This window comes from Corythoichthys intestinalis, chromosome 12 (assembly GCF_030265065.1).
Source record: "Corythoichthys intestinalis isolate RoL2023-P3 chromosome 12, ASM3026506v1, whole genome shotgun sequence".
Taxonomy (NCBI): Eukaryota; Metazoa; Chordata; class Actinopteri; order Syngnathiformes; family Syngnathidae; genus Corythoichthys; species Corythoichthys intestinalis.
The window spans coordinates 28,603,417-28,623,639 of record NC_080406.1 but is presented as its reverse complement, the minus strand read 5'-3'; the positions used below and the strand labels follow the sequence as shown (position 1 = coordinate 28,623,639).

The window sequence follows — 20,223 nt, the reverse complement described above, 5'->3', positions numbered from 1 at the left end:
TAAATTAATCACGTTAAAATATTTGACACATGCCCCGCTCAAATAGATTAAAATGACAGCACAGTGTCATGTCTACTTGTTATTTGTGTTTTTTGGTGTTTTGTCGCCCTCTGCTGGCGCTTGGGTGCGACTGATTTTATGGGTTTCAGCGCCATGCGCACCACAGTTTATTTTTTGATTGGAAATTTTACAAATTTTATTCAAACGAAAACAAGAGGGGTTTTAATATAAAATTTCTATAACTTGTACTAACATTTATCTTTTAAGAACTACAGGTCTTTCTATCAATGGATCGCTTTAACAGAATGTTAATGTTAATGCCATGTTGTTGATTTATTGTTATAATAAACAAATACAGTACTTATGTACAGTTCCATTCCAACAATAATAAAATATAATTATATTAAAATATATATATATGAAAAATATGGCATATTTTATTGATGGTTTGAATTGCGATTAATTACGATTAATTAATTTATAAGCTGTGATTAACTCGATTAAAAATTTTAATCGTTTGACAGCCCTAATGATAACTCAGTACAGACCTTTAAAGGCTTAAGCAACATTGCATATCTAGCCAAGATAGGAAAACAAAACTTACCAAGCACTTGTTTCACAAAAGTCTAGTCTGGAGCCTGGTGAGGACACCGGTGAGTAAGGGTGTGTGTTGGAGCGTGGGGGAGGCGCAGCACATAACATGAGTGACATGACCAAACACTGCTACGATGCGTGTTGACCACACATACGATTAGAAAATGTCACACATTGTGAACTTATGACGGAAACTTTGGAAAAATTATCATATCGTTCTCATCTCGTCAGACAAAAACTGGCATTCGTCTTATGTTTTAGTCTCACAAGGCACGATTTTAGCCCGTCATAGTCACATCGTCATGAAAAAAAATTGTTCGTTGATGAAATATGTTCGTCATCGTCATCCCTAACAAAAACAGCACAATCAAAATTAATTGGACGTCTAGCGCCGTCAATGGCAGCCAGTGAGGTAATACTGTAAAAAAAAAAAAAAAAAAAATTCAATAAATGCCCGAATGTTGTGTTGCCTTAGATTGGAACGTCACGCTCCCCAAAATGGCTGTCACGAATGAACGTCTACTAGCCGTCATCCTTTGGCGCGATTATGCAATATGATTTTAATCGTAAAAGGGAGGCGCAGCAAAGGAAAAGATTCACATGTGGCTCTGAAGCCGCAGGTTGTTGGCTCCTGTAGGTGTTGAAACCTTTCACCAGTGAAAACTGTGGGTGTTCTTTATTTTCTGTCAATGTAGTTGTTAGTCGAACTGTATTTGGACTCTGGGTGTGTTAAAAACGGATTGTGTATATTTCTGCATCATTGTCTTGACTCGCGTATGAGCTTCTGTCAGCAGTATTTCATTGTTGTTGCACACGTGAGAGTTTTGTCTGCATTGTGGCTGCGGAAGGACGTCTGCTTTGGGTGGTCCTCTCCATTGAAGCGCAGTCTCCCCGCGTCCCTTCCGAGCCCACCCCTAACGTTGATGGCTGAACTGTTTTGGACTGTCATTCATGTAAAGAGGCCCCCTCGACCACGGCCTCTGACATCATCCGTCATAAAACACACCTCGGTTTGATGTTAACCACCAAGGAGCGTCAAGTCATTTTTATTTGAAATAACCTTCCAACCAAGCATTTTTTTTCATATCTGAAATAGAAAAGACCTTTGTTTAATGTGAAAATGACCTTGTAGGGTTGATACTAATTGTCCTAATTCAACCTTCTCGGTTTTCAGAGTCAAAACATACATCTCAGACTATCCTGTGCGGTTTCCAAAGATAGACTAGAGCAGGTACGCGCCCTCGTAGGTTATGTTAAGGCCACTCCTCCCTCGTCAGCTGTGTAAAGAACTAAAATGACTTCCTTCCTGACATGAAAGTGCACAGAGGTCAGTTTAATGGAGTCATTTTTCCTCGTGTAATCACGGCAGAGCGTGCCGGCCGAAAAATGTAAATATTGAACTTGCTCATTCCATGTTATATGTCAGGTTTGAAATTTCAGCTGCCGCAATTCGTCACTGAGTGCTTTGACTTCAGAGCAGAAACACTGACGTTTGTGTCTGATTAAAATGCGGTTAGCTCTTGACAGTACTGTACTTCTGTAATTAAATTCTACTAGCGCAAGCAGTAAGACATTTGATGTATATTTGTGGATTTGGCCTGCCCTTGACCCCCATTGGCAGTATTGTATATTTACAATATTTAAGATACTTGTCCTTTTATGTACACAGAATCTACTCCTCAAAGCAGCTGCGTTTTTACAAGAATTTTGTGTACTCTTTTTCTCCATCTCTGAAATTTGACTTGATGAAGGTTTGTAACATATAAATAAACTCTTGTGACTCACAAATGGACGGTTGTTGAGCGAGTGCCACGGAGCGAGAGGAAAGGGGCTGGAATACTCTAGAGTTGTCGAAAAAATAAATATTCTGCTCTGCAAAGCTTCATAAACATCGAGGGGCTGGGACCTTCTCTATTTCTGGAGCGCATCAGGAAATGAACCTGACGTTCAATTAATCATCTTCATTCTTCTGGTGCTTTGGATCCGCTTTGGTAAAATTCAAAATATCATTGGTGGAGTTTTAGTTCAGGTCCGGAGTACAATGATTATAAGACGTTTAAAGTGAGTGGCATGATTAAGGATTATCATGTGAAATATGAAAAATGACATACTCGCAGACCTTTAGTGACCTTTCCGAGCCAAATTGTTTTTACCCAGAGCCACGTGTTCACTCACTAAAGGAAGAAAGATACCATCATGCCTCCAGACTGCGACCAAATAGTCATATCTTGCAACTAAAATTAGAGCCAGTGCGAGTACTTTTTTCATCTACTTGCACATGCGCGACCAGTAACATTACGTTTTGTTTTTTTTTTGCTGACAAACTCCTTTACTGTTAAATGCACTAGTTGGTGGTAATGTAACAAGATGGTTTGCCAAGGGATAATACTACGGAAGAAAAAGAATGTAGATGGAGACGATGTGCGGACTATGTGGATCGGGTTATACAGTATTTAGGGTAGCGCGAAACGTGACAGCACTTGTGAACAATGGCGAAAAGGAAAATAAGTGACTCCTTTCATTCCAACAAACCCACCGGCACTGTTTCAAAGGAGGCCGACGGGTGGAGTCTGACTCAGGGACTCGACACATGGGAGGTGATGGGTGATGGTGAAAGTCATCGCCGTTGAGGTGAAAGCAATAGCAAGCTACAACTGCAGTGGGTACGACACGCACCACCTTGTGCGTCATTGGTCATCTCTGATTAGCTATGAATTTGGAGGGCATTTTAAATTTTCCGGTCTTTTCTGAGCGCCAGCAACTCCCCATACTGCTGCTTTTTAATTGATGTCCCAGAAATCCTGATGAGAGGTATCATAGGCTAGGTTCATAACGCAGGTCTTAATGCACAATTCCAATTTTTTGTCATATCTGTTTTTTGGCGTGCCCATTCAGACTGCCTGTGTCCTTTGAAACCTGTTCAAGTATCACGCATGCGCAGTAATTCGCAGTCCAGGATGCACTGAGCAAACTGACCCGCATGCGCAGGAGCATCAAAACAAATATGCCCATACTCCCTGCCATGTAAGCATCTTGAAATATTGCTCATTTGGAGCAGAGAGAAAACCAAGCATTCTCAGGCTTATCCTCAACCCATTTTAGTTTTTTATGACTGTTGTCAAGCCTGCCCTTTCCCCATAAGCCGCATTCAAGCTATGCGCTAATGCTAATGTCCAGCTGCACCGCTACCGTAGAGCCCTGTCTGTCTCGCTCTTAGCTGATGTAATTGCTGCATGAATTCCGATTTGGGGGGCTTGACAGTTTAGACCGCAGCCACATTCAGGAAAAATGTGGCCCAGATCGGAATTTTAACCACATACGAAAGTGACCAAGATCAGATTTGAAATAGTCCACTTTTATGCGACCTTTCACAATCAGACCGTCAAGTTAATGCCTCACTCGAGTCGGAAAAACAAAAAAAAAAAAATCAGATTCGCACATTAAGACCTGCAGTATGAACCTACTCATAAAGTATGTGCTGGTTGCACACTGCTGAAATTATATTGTCCTCCGTGTTGCCAAAGTGTGGCGGGTGGATGTCAATTTCCGGGTTGGCCAGTGTTCGCGCAGGAGATTTGTCCATCAATTAATCCGTTGCTAATTGGTTCAGGTGACAGTGAAAGAAATAGAAAAATATTCCTATGTTAACCTAATTATTAAGCAGTATATTGGTTGATGTTAAAACTGAGAATAAAATATAGATTCATAAGTTTGTAGTTTTATGAATTAATTATTAAAGTATTTATCGGTTAAACAGTAAAAATTAGAGGAAAACCTTACAGGCCGATTTTCAGTGTGCGCCACTAAGTCTTCTGCTTGCACCCTTAAAATTTTATGTTAGGGGCCACTGTGCTCCTAGTAAAAATTTTAGTCTGGGTCCTGCATAATTTGTTGAGTATAACATGCTCCATGCTCTAAGATTGAAGTCTTATCTGCTCAATAATTTGTATTTAGTTTTCAAATAAAAAGTTATTATTATTATTATTTTTTTTAATCAGAAGTTCATAGACTTATGTGGCAAAGTGTGGGCTCCCCTGGTCCAAAACAGCCATACAAATACAAAATATTTGTTGGTCTTTGTTATATTTTGATAATAATTTGATTTAATGCACACTCACAAGTAGGGGTGTGATAAAATATCGAAATGGTGATATCTCGTGATACTTTGTATCCCAAAAGGTTACTGATATGCTCCTGCCAAGAATCAAGATATCGTTTTGAAAAGGTGTCAATGTCTAAAATAAAAATAAAAATTAACCAACAAGTTGCTACCAAAATCTTCCACCATAATAGTGTCTCAGGTAACTGTAAGGCTGCATTGACTGTGCTCGACGCAAAATCCATTTAGATGGGGAACGTTCGTTCATTCGAAATCAGAGCATTCTGTCCGATTTTCAGGGCATTTACAGGTCACTTGCGGTTCATTTTAGGGCATTTACAGGTCATTTCTGTTGGGTTTGAGTCACTGCCTATTGATTTGGGTGATTCCCAGGTCATTTCCTGTTCTGCAACTCAAAATAAACGGGAATAGACCCATAAAATACCCCAAAATCAACAGGAAGTAACTGAAAATGAACAGGTAAATGACCTTAAATGGCCCAAAATTACCTCATTGCCTGGCATTGGCAGCCACTACCAGCCATAGACATTCAATCCCGTTTGAAATGGGAGGGATGGCAGCGAATGAACGAATGTTCATTCGCTGCCACCCTCCCAGTTCAAATGGATTGGACATCTACTAATGATAAACTTATTTCAATTCGCAGCAGAAGCTTGTTTTTCTGGTTATTAGTTGTTTGTAGAATATCCTAGAGTGATTTCCTGACCAATGTAACGATAATCGTTGTATCATCAGATCATCGTTATCGTGAGCTTTGTATCGCAAATCGTATAGTATCGTGAGGTACCAAGAGGTTCCCACTCCTACTCACAAGTCTTAAAAAAGGAAATAAACGTGATAATACATGTCAGATTTTCCTCATTTCAGTTCTACTCATATTATGCACACCCCTCATTGGTAATTATTAAACTGCAGGTTAAACAAGAGAAATTACAATAAACTTGTTGCAAAAAGGACTTAAAAACCAGGCCGAGTATCGCCTCCACTGCTCGGACCAAACTGAAAGCCCGGAGCAACCGCAGTGTTTGTGTAGCTGCAGGATTCTCACCCAGTGCAAAGCCACCCACCTCGACGGTGAACCGCGGGGCTGAGGCTTTTCAACCCTTGCACTCAAGGAACCCACCCCCTGGAAAAAAAAGATGGCAAATTCTCAGAAGCCTGATGTACTTTCCTCAAACGCGGTGGCTGAATAGTCCACATTGTTTACCTGTTTGACCTCGCCCTTTTTACCTCCAGAGTTAGAAAAAAACGTAGTTTAGCGTCTGCTGCCTGGTCGTGGCAGGTGTCTGCGCCACCGTGGATATGAGCCATGAGTCCAACTTGAAAGGCTCGCTAAGTGTGTCAGTTGTTACTCAATACTGTAGTAAAATAACCTCGGTGCCACAGCTTGTTACTAAAATAAACAAGGACTACGAGTGCAGGTGGGGGATGTGTGTGTCTTTGTCTAAATTAGTGTTTATGTCTGCATGAATGTGTGTCAGGCTTCTTATTCATACACACACGTACAGGCGCACTGAGACATTGCGGAGTCTTTAGCACAAGCCCAGCTGAGCAAACATTCTCTGGTTTGCTGCCTGTTAAGGGAGGTACTCCTCCTTTTTGTCATCAAGGTACCCCCACTCCAACCAATCAACATACCAGAGGTCTTCACCATTCCGCCATCCAATTTCACTGCTTGTACCAACACAATTCAGTCACACGTTTGATCTCTATAAATATACTTGCCTAGTTTGTAACATTCCTGGCTAACATTTAAGCTTTGAAATCCTGAACTTTTAAATTAAGCTGTCGTTGAAACTTGGTTGGCAATTAGTCCTTTGAATCCTCCAAAAATGACGACGGTAATTTCTTGCATGAAGTAAGATTGTAAAATCAAAATGTGATTATCTTTTGGACTTGTTAAACTTAATTAATAAAGATAGTGTGTGACCATTTGCAGTCTAACAGCACAATTAGTTTTCCAGAGCACAGGTGTCAAATGTAAAGTCTGGGGGCCATGTCCAATCAGCCCAATTTTTTTTTGTGGCCTTTGAAGGTAATTTTCATGTTTTCTCACTAAAATGAAATCGAAATGAAATTTCTGTAGTCATCGAAGAAAGACCAAGTACTGCACAAATTAGGGAATATTTCAATTTCCTTTATTCAATAATAAACATTTAAAACAGAATATTAAAATTGTTTCGTTTCTTTTTATCATAAAACAAAAAATAAAAAGAATATTCACTGTTTTCCCGGGTTTGCTTTTTTTTTTTTTTTTTTTTAATCAAAAATGTAAAAAAATACCGTAATTTCCCGAATATAAGGCGCACCCGTGTAAAACGCGCACCCCAAATTTACTTGTAAAATCCAGGAAAAATTATTGTACACGTGTATAACGCGCACCCTATTTTTAGCACCAATAAATAGAAGAATACAAGAAAACAGAGCTCGTGTACAGATACAGAAATGTCATTTTACTGACTGGTGAAACACAGCACAGGCATAGCGCATTGGTAGTTCAAAACATTACCGTAAACTGACAATATGTACGGCAATAATAAGATCTGATAACTCCTTGAACTTAGCAGAATCCAGGAGAAAACAAAACAGACATGATTTTTCTTTTAAAGGCTGCTATATATCTTGCTTGTTTCATCATGATGAATAAATGTTTCCTCCATGGATTGATACGGTAAAATGAAAGGGAGAACGTAAGTCAGAAATTCGAGAGAGCTCATCGCTGTCGACTCGACAGTAACAATAGGAACTATTGTTATTTGGGTTTGAGTTTCCCGAGGGACAGATATAGTTGACGGACACAGGAAGTCTGTGTTGTTACGTTTGTTAAGGTCCGAGTTGCGTAGCTGCAATAAACGTTACTCAAATGAGTTCAAGAAACTAAATTCTGTGCTTTATGAAGAGTGAAAAAAGCAGCATTTAACACAAACGAAATCATTCGGCAGATCAGAGTGAAGCATTACCGAAACAAAATGGTGACGTCACGTACCGTAATGGTCGGCAATGGATCGCCGCATGAGTTTCTTCAACACATGGCCGTGTCAATAAAAAAAAAATCGGTATTTACATATATATATATATATATATATATATATATATAGATAAATATATATATATATTTCGGTCTCCATCCATGTACCCGTGTATAATGCGAACCATGATTTTAAAATTTGATTTTGGGGGAAAAAAAGTGCGCGTTATATTCGGGAAATTACGGTATATACCGTGGTCATTGAGTAAATAAGGTGAATTTTCTGATACAGATAGAAGCTTGCTTTTTGTTTTGTCACATGCTTTTCCCATCTGTGCACAAGCTTCTATATTCTGTCAGCCAGTCGCTCATAACACTTTTGACTTCATCATCACTGTCAAATTTCGTGCAATTTTTTAAGACATTTTTTCAGCTGAAACATGTGGCACCATAGACAGTTGACATTCTCCTATGAATTTCAACTGGTTTGCAACCTTCAGCAACCAAAAACTTGATAACTGACCGCTATTCAATCCTGGAGCATGCTTCTTGGTCGGCCATTTTTGTTGATCGCCAGAAATCTCCCAAAGTTTTTTTTTTCTCTTCTTTTTTTAAATCTGCAAGAGAAATTAAATCCATGTGAAAAAGAAATACAACAGATTTTTTAAAAGAAAAATAAGCTACTGTGTGTTTAAAAAATAAGTGAATAAAACACAAAAATATATTGGAGAGTATTTGCAAATAAGAGTCAATAAAGAAGAGTTGAAAGTTTTCGGGTCAACAGTGTCTGAAAATTAACTGTCTAAATACAGGTTTTATGTGGGTCATTAAAAAGCATTTAAAGTCATTAAATGGATTTTGTCAAAATTCGGGCCTTAAAAAAACAAACTAAATGTTTGAGGCATTGATGATTATGTAAACTTAATGGTCATTATTTTTATTTTATTGCATAATGTATTAGAGTTGTCAGATATTATCAGATAGCCAATAATATCGGCGGATGGAAGCATTTTAAAATTATATCGGATAATATTGACATCGGTTTTTGGCCAATATACATGTTGCCTTCAAAGTGAATGTAGAAGCTTAGCACAGCAGTTATGCTGTCCTTTGGATTTGTTATGTAAGTAGACCATTTGCATTCGTGGTGCAAAAAATTAAATAAACAATCAATGATTGAAAATTTATGAATTATAAACTCATGACAAACCTCATTCACTGTACTGAAGTTGTGTGACTTTGTTGTTATTTTGAGCCAGAAGCACTGTGTGAGCCATAATTTATTTGGCAGTGCCTTATTGGCACTTTGCACTTGATATAAAAAACTGATGTCGCCATTATTTTGATTTCAACAGTAAATATAGTGGTGCAAAATAGGCACTTTTTCCATTCCTTCAGTTGAAGTTGTTCTTATTTTTCACAGAATGTTCATTGGAAAACCTTCAAGTTGTAACATTTATCATTATTAAATTATCCAGTGGGCACCACAATAAAATTAGCCACAACAAATTAAGTCCACGACTGGATATATCAGTATTAGAGCCTAGTTCGGGCCTAAAAAAATCCAGCCCGACCCGACACGGTCCACTGGTATTGAGGCCCAACCCGGCCCGGGCCCGATCAATTAACTAGATTTGCAGGCTTGAGCCCGAAAAACCCGATTTCTTTTATTTTATTTGTTGGAGTGACGCGAAGAAGAAGAAAAAACGCAGCAGCAATTTATTTTCATTTCTTCGAGTTGGCAGAAAAAAACGCAAATTTTCTTAATGTTTAAATAGCCTACATATTTTTATGATCATTATAAAAACATTTACACAACGAAATAACGCTGGGAAAGTTTAATATTAAAAAAAATTTATGCGGTTTTGCAGACACACAGAAAAGATTCAAAAGGATCACATTTGTGTTGCCTTTGTGTGCATAAATAAAAGTGTCTCTCGTAACGAATTCCCAGTTGTCAGAAAAAAAAAGTAAGTTTACTCAATATTTAAATAGTCTACATATTTTTATGAGAATTATAAAGGGATTTACACAACGAAATAACGCTGGGAAAGTTTGTTAAATATATTTCTGAGTGTGTGGGATATCGTTCTCACATGGACGTGCCTCTCTGACATGGAGAGGGAACAGCAGCAAAAAAAAAAAAACAAAAAAAAAAAAACTACAAATGCTTTGAAATAACACTCTTTATTGTAATGGCAACAATACCAAAAATAAATTATAAAAAGAACTAGCCCTGCAAGCAGGACTGAACGGGCCCTCGCGTATGGCGCAACTCGGACGTCAAACAAAGTCGAAGGGCAGGCAGGTCGGGGCGGTGGCAGTCGACAACAGACAGATATCCAGGCAGATATATTGCATGTCTGAATGTTCAGAATTAGTGGGGAGAGAAAATGGCGACGGTCATTATGACTTTCCTATGGGACCCCTCTGCTTTAACAAAACAAAATTGTTTATTAGGCACCTGAACACGGTCATTATGACTTTCCTTTTGGACCCCTCTGCTTTAACGAAACAAAATTGTTGATCAGGCACCTGAACACATGTCTTAAGGCTCCGCTGATTCAGGTTTGAGGTCAATTGATTTTTGACCCTGAGAAGCAGGAGCCTTTCTATTTAATTAAAAGTGTGTTTCCTGTTCCCACTAGGGGGCGCCAGGCGTAATGAGTAATATTTCAATAAAGTCATGTGCAGGCTGAAATACTTCACATTCATGCCAAATATGAAAAAGATTGCACCTTCAATCAGGAAGTTATTACCGTATTTTTCGGACTACAAGTCGCACCTGAGTATAAGTCGCACAAGCCAGAAAATGCCCAACAAAGAGAAAAAACACATATATAAGTCTTACCGGAGTATAAGTCGCAATTTTGGGGGAAATGTACTTGATAAAATCCAACACATAGAACAGATATGTCATCTTGAAAGGCAGTTTAATATAAAAATACAATAGAGAACAACATGCTGAATAAATCTACAGTGTACAGTGCATAAACAACGAAATGCGAATATACTGTCCTCACCAGGACGCTACCGCTCGGTCCTGGCTATATACAGCGAACTCCAAAAAGACAATGCTGGACGTCCGCATAATTTGTTGAATCAATTTGGTCCTCGATAGCAAACAGGTTCACATCAACGTAAATAAATGATAATTAGGTACTATTGCAGCAATAACATAACAGATTAGCATGCGTTCGCTAGCATTAGCACACCATTCAAACAACCACACAACTGGCTGTAAGTGTCCGCTCGCGGGTGGAAAACACACAACAACAACAGAAAAGATGATACACGCAGGCGTTGCCTCTGTAGAGATATTTTAAAAGCATAAACAATGAACGTAGCTTCGCAGCCGTCTTTCCCTCTCGCTAACTCGCCCACTCACTCACTCACTCACTCACTCACTCACTCACTCACTCACTCACTCACTCACTCACTCACTCACTCAGAGCTACGTAGCTGTCTGTCTTCTTCTGGTGTGCGAGCGCTCTTCTTCACGTAAACAAGTGCGAGTGCGCTCCCAGGTGGGCGTGAAAGCGCCACAAACTAAATGCATCCATTTCAATTTAAAAAAGTCAATTATACAATTGAACATACATTGCCAAAGGCAGAACGCGAACGTGGCCATAGCTATTAAGAGTTATTCAGATAACTATAGCATGCTAACAAGTTTACAAAACCATTAGTCCAAAACACCAAAATAACATGGGAAATTTTATCATAATGTGTTAATAATTTCACACATAAGTCGCTGCTGAGTATAAGTCGCACCCCAAAGCAAAATATGAAAAAAACCGCGACTTATAGTCATTTACTGAATTGTATTGTCAAAAATAAGACACATTTGCTCCCCTGGCCAGGAAAGGGCCGTGAATGAAATGTCACCATTTTGATAACCTAACATCTCATATGTGTCAATAATAGTCTGACCAATTTTGAGGAGCATTCAACTTACTGCCTCGGCGTAATGGTGTCAAACGTGCATGCTGGTTTTAGACAAAAATGCCATGTTGTGCAAGATTCAATCCCTAATACCCGATTTCCTGTTGGGTTTGGAATATGGGTGCAAGAGACTTTTTGGAGCAGTTTTGCACAACGTATCCACTCCCCAAATTTCATCACTCTACGTCGAAAAAAACTAATAGGACAGGCCTTTTTTAAAAATTGAAGGGGGCGCCACTGAGCCATTTTATGACATCTTTTGGCAATGTTGCTAAATTCATGAAATTTACATGAAGCCGCATGTATGTGCAAATTTAGGTGAGTTTTCGAGCATGTTCAGACCTGGAAATTGGCCATTTTGTGACAAAATGCCGAGGGTCTTTTCACTTTCCTGTTTGGGTACTGCTACATCAACGAAAACTCAATATTTTTCATCATATACCTAAAGACATGTCTTAAGGCTCCCCTGATGCAGGTTTGAGGTCAATTGATGTTTTTCACCAGGAGGAGGAGCCTTTCTCGTAAAAATGGGTGTTTCCTCTTCCCACAAGGGGGCGCCAGGCCTAATGGAAAATATTTCAATGCAGTCGTGTTCAGGTTAAGACACCTTACACGCATGCCAAATATGAAAAAGATTGGACCTTGTATCAGGAAGTTATTAATCATTTACTGAAATTGGCGCGTTGCCAAAAAAACACCCGACTTTGGTACCCCGCCCAGGTTAGGCCCGTGGACGAAAACTCACCATTTTCACAACTTAATATCTCATATGTCTCATGAAGACGTACACCGATTTTGAGGAAGATCCAACGTACTGGCTCGGCGCAATGGTCTGAAACGTGCATGCTGGTTTTCGCCCAAAATGCTATGTTTTTCAACATTCAATGCAAAATATCCGATTTCCTGTTGGGTTTGGAATATGGGTGCTGCAGACTTTTTGAAGCGTCTCTGGACAACGTATCCACTCCCCAAATTTCATCGCTCTACGTTGAAAAACATCAAAGCAAAGGGCATTTTTAAAATTTCAAGGGGGCGCCACTGAGCCATTTTTTGATTTTTTTAAAAAACGTTGCTAAATTTTCGAAATTTTCGCGAAGCCGGATGTATATGCAAAATTTGGTGAGTTTTTGAGCATGTTCAGGCCTTCAAATTGGCCATTTTCATTTGCCATGAAAAAATAATAATAATAATAACTAGGCCTGCAAGCAGGACTGAACGGGCCCTCGCAATCTAGCGCAACTCGGACGTCACGCAACTCGGACTGTGTGCAGGTCAGGGTGGTGGCAGATCCTCCTCTCTAATCATCTCATTAGAACCTAACAAGCTCGAAAGTCGCCTCTTTACATTCCCACACCCAAGAGATAAAAACCCCTATTGGAGAGAGTACTACAAAAAAGGAGCCACTACTGAGCTGTGCAGCCAAGCCCTTATTCAAAACCAAATTAATCTTCTAACTGGGCCAATTCGACCAAGTGTGCCAACTATTGTGGCTCTATAAGCTCCCTGAGTCTCTGAAAAAAATATATTTCCTTTAAATGGCGAACAAAGGGTCGTCACGGCAACAGACAGAGACACGTGGACATGGGCCGTAAAAAAGTATTTTAATAGGTCTTGAAACTACAATGACCAACATGAAAAGAACTGGACATGTTTTGGAAAAACGAGTGACTTTCTATCGCCACTAGTTGGCGCTGTAGGGTTGATGCAAATGACCCCTACAAGGCCCTTCAGGGTATGACTCTCAACAAGCACGGGAAGTTTGGCGCAGATATCTTGTATATCTTCCGAGTTATGACTGTTCAAAGTTTTTGGAGAGAAAAATTGTTGACAGTCATTTTCACTTTCCTGTTTGGACCCCTCCGCTTCAACGAAACTTCAATATTTTTCATCAGGCACCTGAAGACAGGTCTTAAGGTTTCCCTTATGCAGGTTTGAGGTAGATTGATTTTTTCCCTTTAGAGGAGGAGTGTGTCCCGTAAAAAAGGGCATTTCCTGTTCCCACTAGGAGGCGCCAGGCACAAATGGTAAATTTTCAATCCAGTCCTGCTCAGGCTGGTATACCTCACACACATGCCAGATTTAAAATAGATTGAACGTTGTATGAGGGAGTTATCAGTCATTTTCCGAATTCGGTGTTTTGGCGAAAAAATGGAAGAATTTGGCGCCCCGCCCAGGTCAGGCCCGTGAATGAAAACACACCATTTTTATAACTTAAGATTTCATATGCCTCATGAACAGTCTCACCAATTTTGAGAATGATCAAACTAATTCCCTAGGTGCCAAGGTGTAAAATGTGCACACTGTAAATCGATAAAAAGTTCACATTCAATCCAAAATACCCGATTTCCTGTAGGATTTGGAATGTGTGTGCAAGAGACTTTTTGGAGCAGTTTTGCACAAAGTTTTGACTCTCCAAATTTCATCACTCTATGTTAGAAAAACCTAAATGGAGAGGCCTTTTTGAAAATTTCAAGGGGGCGCCACTGAGCCATTTTGTTAAATTGTTTCGTAACGTTGCAAGATTATCGAACGTTATCCAAAGCCGCATGTATGTGCAAATTTTGGTGAGTTTTTATGCATATTCAAGCCTCCAAATGTAAACTCTTACTGTGAACCCATGAAAATTTCACATTCGATCCAAAATACCCGATTTCCTGTTGGATTTGGAATATGGGTGCAAGAGACTTTTTGGAGCAGTTTTGCATAATGTATCTACTCCCCAAATTTCCTTGCTCTATGTTGAAAAAACCCAATAGGAAAGGCCTTTTTTAAAACTTCTTTCTGTCGCCACTAGTTGGCACTGTAGAGTTGATGCAAATGACCCCTACAAGAACCTTCAGGGTATGACTCTCAACAAACACGGAAAGTTTGGCGCAGATATGTTGCATATCTGCCGAGTTATGACTGTTCAAAATTTTTGGCGAGACAAATTGTTGACGGTCATTTTCACTTCCAGTTTGGACCTCTCCGCTTCAACGAAACCTCAATATTTTTCATCAGGGACCTGAACACATGTCTTGAGGCTCCCCTGAAACAGGTTTGAGGTCAATAGATTTTTTTCCCTTGGAGGAGGAGCCTGTCTCGTAAAGAAGGCCATTTCCTGTTCCCACTAGGGGGCGCCAGGCCTAATGGGTAATATTTCAATGCAGTCGTGTTCAGGCTGGGATATCTCATATACATGCTAGAAATGAAAAAGATTGAACGTTGTATCACGGAGTTTTTAATCATTTTCTGAATTTGGTATTTTGCCCAAAAATGGCCGACTTTGGGACCACGCCCAGGTCAGACCCTTGAGTGAAAACTCACCATTTTCAAAACTTAAGATCTCATATGTCTCCTGAATAGTCTGACCAATTTTGAAGACGATCCAACTATTTTCTTCAGCGACAAGGTCTCAAATGTAAATCGATAAAATTTCACATTTGATCCAAAATTTCCGGCTTCCTGTTGGGTTTGGAATATGGGTGCAAGAGACTTTTTGGAGCAGTTTTGCACAATGTATCGACTCGCCAAATTTCATCGTTCTACGTTGAAAAAACCTAATAGGAAAGGCCTTTTTGAAAATTTCAAGGGGGCGCCACTGAGCCATTTTGTTAAATTTTTTTGTAGATTATCAAAATTTACGTAAAGTTGCATGTATGTGCAAATTTTGGTGAGTTTTCGTGCATGTTCAGGCCTCCAAATGTAAACTCCAACTGTGAACCGATAAAAATTTCACATTTGATCCAAAATATCCGATTTCCTGTTGGATTTGGAATATGGGTGCAAGAGGCTTTTTTGAACAGTTAGGCATAAGGTATCTACTCCCCAAATTTCATTGCTCTACGTTGAAAACCTGAGAGGAGAGGCCTTTTTGAAAATTTTAAGGGTAAAGGGGGCGCCACTGAGCCATTTTTTGACATTTTTTCAAAACGACACAAGATTATCGAAATTTACGCAAAGCCGCACGTATGTGCAAATTTTGGTGACTTTTCGTGCATGTTCAGGCCTCCAAATTGGCCATTTTCATTTGCCCTGAAAAAAGAAGAATAATAATAATAATAATAATAATAATAATAATAATAATAATAATAATAATAATCCTTTGCAAAACAATAGGGCCTTCGCACGCTGAGTGCTCGGGCCCTAATAATAATAACTAGGCCTGCAAGCAGGACTGAACGGGCCCTCGCAAACTAGCGCAACTCGGACGTCACGCAACTCGGACTGTGTGCAGGTCAGGGTGGTGGCAGATCCTCCTCTCTAATCATCTCATTAGAACCTAACATGCTCGAAAGTCGCCTATTTACATTCCCACACCCAAGAGATAAAAACCCCTATTGGAGAGAGTACTACAAAAAAGGAGCCACTACTGAGCTGTGCAGCCAAACCCTTATTCAAAACCAAAATTAATCTTCTAACTTGGCCAATTCGACCAAGTGTGCCAAATATTGTGGCTCTATAAGCTGCCTGAGTCTCTGAAAAAAAATATTTCCTTTAAATGGCGAACAAAGGGTCGTCACGGCAACAGACAGAGACACGTGGACATGGGCCGTAAAAAAGTATTTTAATAGGTCTTGAAACTACAATGACCAACATGAAAAGAACTGGACATGTTTTGGAAAAACGAGTGACTTCCTATCGCCACTAGTTGGCGCTGTAGGGTTGATGCAAATGACCCCTACAAGTTCCTTCAGGGTATGACTCTCAACAAGCACGGGAAGTTTGGCGCAGATATGTTCTATATCTGCCGAGTTATGATTGTTCAAAGTTTTTGGAGAGAAAAATTGTTGACAGTCATTTTCACTTTCCTGTTTGGACCCCTCCGCTTCAACGAAACTTCAATATTTTTCATCAGGCACCTGAAGACAGGTCTTAAGGCTTCCCTTATGCAGGTTTGAGGTAGATTGGTTTTTTCCCTTTAGAGGAGGAGTGTGTCCCGTAAAAAAGGGCATTTCCTGTTTCCACTAGGAGGCGCCAGGCACAAATGGTAAATTTTCAATCCAGTCCTGCTCAGGCTGGTATACCTCACACACATGCCAGATTTAAAATAGATTTAACATTGTATGAGGGTGTTATCAGTCATTTTCCGAATTTGGTGTTTTGGCGAAAAAATGGAAGAATTTGGCGCCCCGCCCAGGTCAGGCCCGTGAATGAAAACACACCATTTTTATAACTTAAGATTTCATATGCCTCATGAACAGTCTCGCCAATTTTGAGAATGATCAAACTAATTCCCTAGGTGCCAAGGTGTAAAATGTGCACACTGTAAATCGATAAAAAGTTCACATTCAATCCAAAATACCCGATTTCCTGTAGGATTTGGAATGTGTGTGCAAGAGACTTTTTGGAGCAGTTTTGCACAAAGTTTTGACTCTCCAAATTTCATCACTCTATGTTAGAAAAACCTAAATGGAGAGGCCTTTTTGAAAATTTCAAGGGGGCGCCACTGAGCCATTTTCTTAAATTGTTTCGTAACGTTGCAAGATTATCGAACGTTATCCAAAGCCGCATGTATGTGCAAATTTTGGTGAGTTTTTATGCATATTCAAGCCTCCAAATGTAAACTCTTACTGTGAACCCATGAAAATTTCACATTCGATCCAAAATACCCGATTTCCTGTTGGATTTGGAATATGGGTGCAAGAGACTTTTTGGAGCAGTTTTGCATAAGGTATCTACTCCCCAAATTTCCTTGCTCTATGTTGAAAAAACCCAATAGGAAAGGCCTTTTTTAAAACTTCTTTCTGTCGCCACTAGTTGGCACTGTAGAGTTGATGCAAATGACCCCTACAAGAACCTTCAGGGTATGACTCTCAACAAACACGGAAAGTTTGGCGCAGATATGTTGCATATCTGCCGAGTTATGACTGTTCAAAATTTTTGGCGAGACAAATTGTTGACGGTCATTTTCACTTCCAGTTTGGACCTCTCCGCTTCAACGAAACCTCAATATTTTTCATCAGGGACCTGAACACATGTCTTGAGGCTCCCCTGAAACAGGTTTGAGGTCAATAGATTTTTTTCCCTTGGAGGAGGAGCCTGTCTCGTAAAGAAGGCCATTTCCTGTTCCCACTAGGGGGCGCCAGGCCTAATGGGTAATATTTCAATGCAGTCGTGTTCAGGCTGGGATATCTCATATACATGCTAGAAATGAAAAAGATTGAACGTTGTATCACGGAGTTTTTAATCATTTTCTGAATTTGGTATTTTGCCCAAAAATGGCCGACTTTGGGACCACGCCCAGGTCAGACCCTTGAGTGAAAACTCACCATTTTGAAAACTTAAGATCTCATATGTCTCCTGAATAGTCTGACCAATTTTGAAGACTATCCAACTATTTTCTTCAGCGACAAGGTCTCAAATGTAAATCGATAAAATTTCACATTTGATCCAAAATTTCCGGCTTCCTGTTGGGTTTGGAATATGGGTGCAAGAGACTTTTTGGAGCAGTTTTGCACAATGTATCGACTTGCCAAATTTCATCGTTCTACGTTGAAAAAACCTAATAGGAAAGGCCTTTTTGAAAATTTCAAGGGGGCGCCACTGAGCCATTTTGTTAAATTTTTTTGTAGATTATCAAAATTTACGCAAAGTTGCATGTATGTGCAAATTTTGGTGAGTTTTCGTGCATGTTCAGGCCTCCAAATGTAAACTCAAACTGTGAACCGATAAAAATTTCACATTTGATCCAAAATATCCGATTTCCTGTTGGATTTGGAATATGGGTGCAAGAGGCTTTTTTGAACAGTTAGGCATAAGGTATCTACTCCCCAAATTTCATTGCTCTACGTTGAAAACCTGAGAGGAGAGGCCTTTTTGAAAATTTTAAGGGTCAAGGGGGCGCCACTGAGCCATTTTTTGACATTTTTTCAAAACGACACAAGATTATCGAAATTTACGCAAAGCCGCACGTTTGTGCAAATTTTGGTGACTTTTCGTGCATGTTCAGGCCTCCAAATTGGCCATTTTCATTTGCCCTGAAAAAAGAAGAAGAAGAAGAATAATAATAATAATAATAATAATAATAATAATAATAATAATCCTTTGCAAAACAATAGGGCCTTCGCACGCTTAGTGCTCGGGCCCTAATAATAATAATAATCCTTCGAAGAACAATAGGGCCTCGCACGCTGAGAGTGCTCGGGCCCTAATAAAAATGAAATAAAGGCTTTGAAACTGCGGGCTGGCCTTCACTGCAGTCTGCAACTTGCGGCCTTATGTCCTGCTCTTTATTCCTGTGAAATAAGGGAAATAATTAGACCGGCTCGGACTAAAAATGGCGATTTGAACAGCAGGATATTATGGCTTACTTACAGTGTTTATATTTTTTGGTCGTCGTCGTGCAGGAATAAAGATTGCGTCCACTGGCAGGTTTCAGTGACGTTCTCCGCTGATCTATTGTGCGGCCTGCAGCGCTGAAAACTCTCACTGCTGCTGCTGCTGCTTGCAGGAATGCACAACACTTTTTCTTGCCAACTTGGAAAGTTTTGGGTATATATTTGTTGCATTCGACGAAGCCGACACAGTTTTTTGTTGCATCTTCAACGATCAATTGACATTCTTTCCACACCTCACTCCTACCGGTGCATTCTTGCCTCTTCCATTCCCCCGTCTTCAGTTTTTTTTTAACTTCACGCTGCTCCATATTGAAAAAGAAGTACCACGAGGATGAGGAGTTGTGGAGTTGTGTACACGCGGAAGGCGCCAGAGCAGGAGAAAATGAAAAAGAGGGCGGTGCCTCGGCCGTGCGCAAGCGCTACAGCGGGAGGACAAGAAGAAAAAGCGTGCGGCGCCACGGCGTTCATGTGCGTGCGTGCACAAGCAAAAGCGCAATACAGAGAGCCTGCTCTCCATTTTTTTTTTTTTTTTTTTTTTTAAATAATTTATTAGTCCGGCATGGCGGCCCAACCCGACCCGAACGTGAATGCTTAACATTTTGGGCCCGACCAGACCCGGATGTCGGGTCGGGTCGGGTTCGGGCACAAGATCTAACCTCTAATCAGTATTGGTTTGATTTATGTGTCGGATATTTGAGTTGGTCATAATCAGGATATCGGTTTTTGATTTAAAAATCATTATCGGACAACTAGTTATAAAGATTAAAAGAGATTTGCTGATTCATTTCATCATTGATTTGTTGTAGATTGTCATGTCAGCCCTAGTTGTCAGACATCACGGCCCTCCGGGAAAAAAATTGTAACTGCGATATGGCCAGCAACAAATTTGAGATGGACATTTATCACACTTTCGTCAAAATACTCCAGTTTCCGTCCTCAATTACACTCATGCTTTGAATGACTTTTTACAATAAGATTGACCTCACTCATTGTGTTATTCGCTTCCATATTCAGAAGTTGTTATCAGAAGAAGCCCGGAAGCAAGAGCAGGATCTTGTCTCACGGGAGGTGGAGCGTCTGCGTGCGTCCATTCAGTCTGTGTGTCAGAGCGCGCTACCATTGGGGAAGATCATGGACTACGTACAGGAGGACATCGACGCCATGCAAGCGGAGCTGCAGAGCTGGCGCAGGGAGAACAAGGAACATGCGCAAGCTTTGTTAGAAGAGCAGAGGCAAGTCCACACACAAAATTTTCGAATTGATGCAAATGTATACTG

The 20,223-nt window shown here is 40.0% G+C and overlaps 1 protein-coding gene across 4 annotated transcripts in view; it reads left to right on the top strand.

Annotated features, from left to right (window-relative positions):
- traf3ip1 (TNF receptor-associated factor 3 interacting protein 1) overlaps window positions 1-20,223 on the top strand; it is a 43,591-nt gene that overhangs the window by 17,693 nt on the left and 5,675 nt on the right. For all 4 annotated transcript variants that reach the window (XM_057852963.1, XM_057852965.1, XM_057852964.1 and 1 more), the window contains one exon: window positions 19,961-20,178. In XM_057852963.1, coding sequence (XP_057708946.1) covers window positions 19,961-20,178 — 218 coding nt within the window. The remainder of the gene's footprint in view (window positions 1-19,960; window positions 20,179-20,223) is intronic.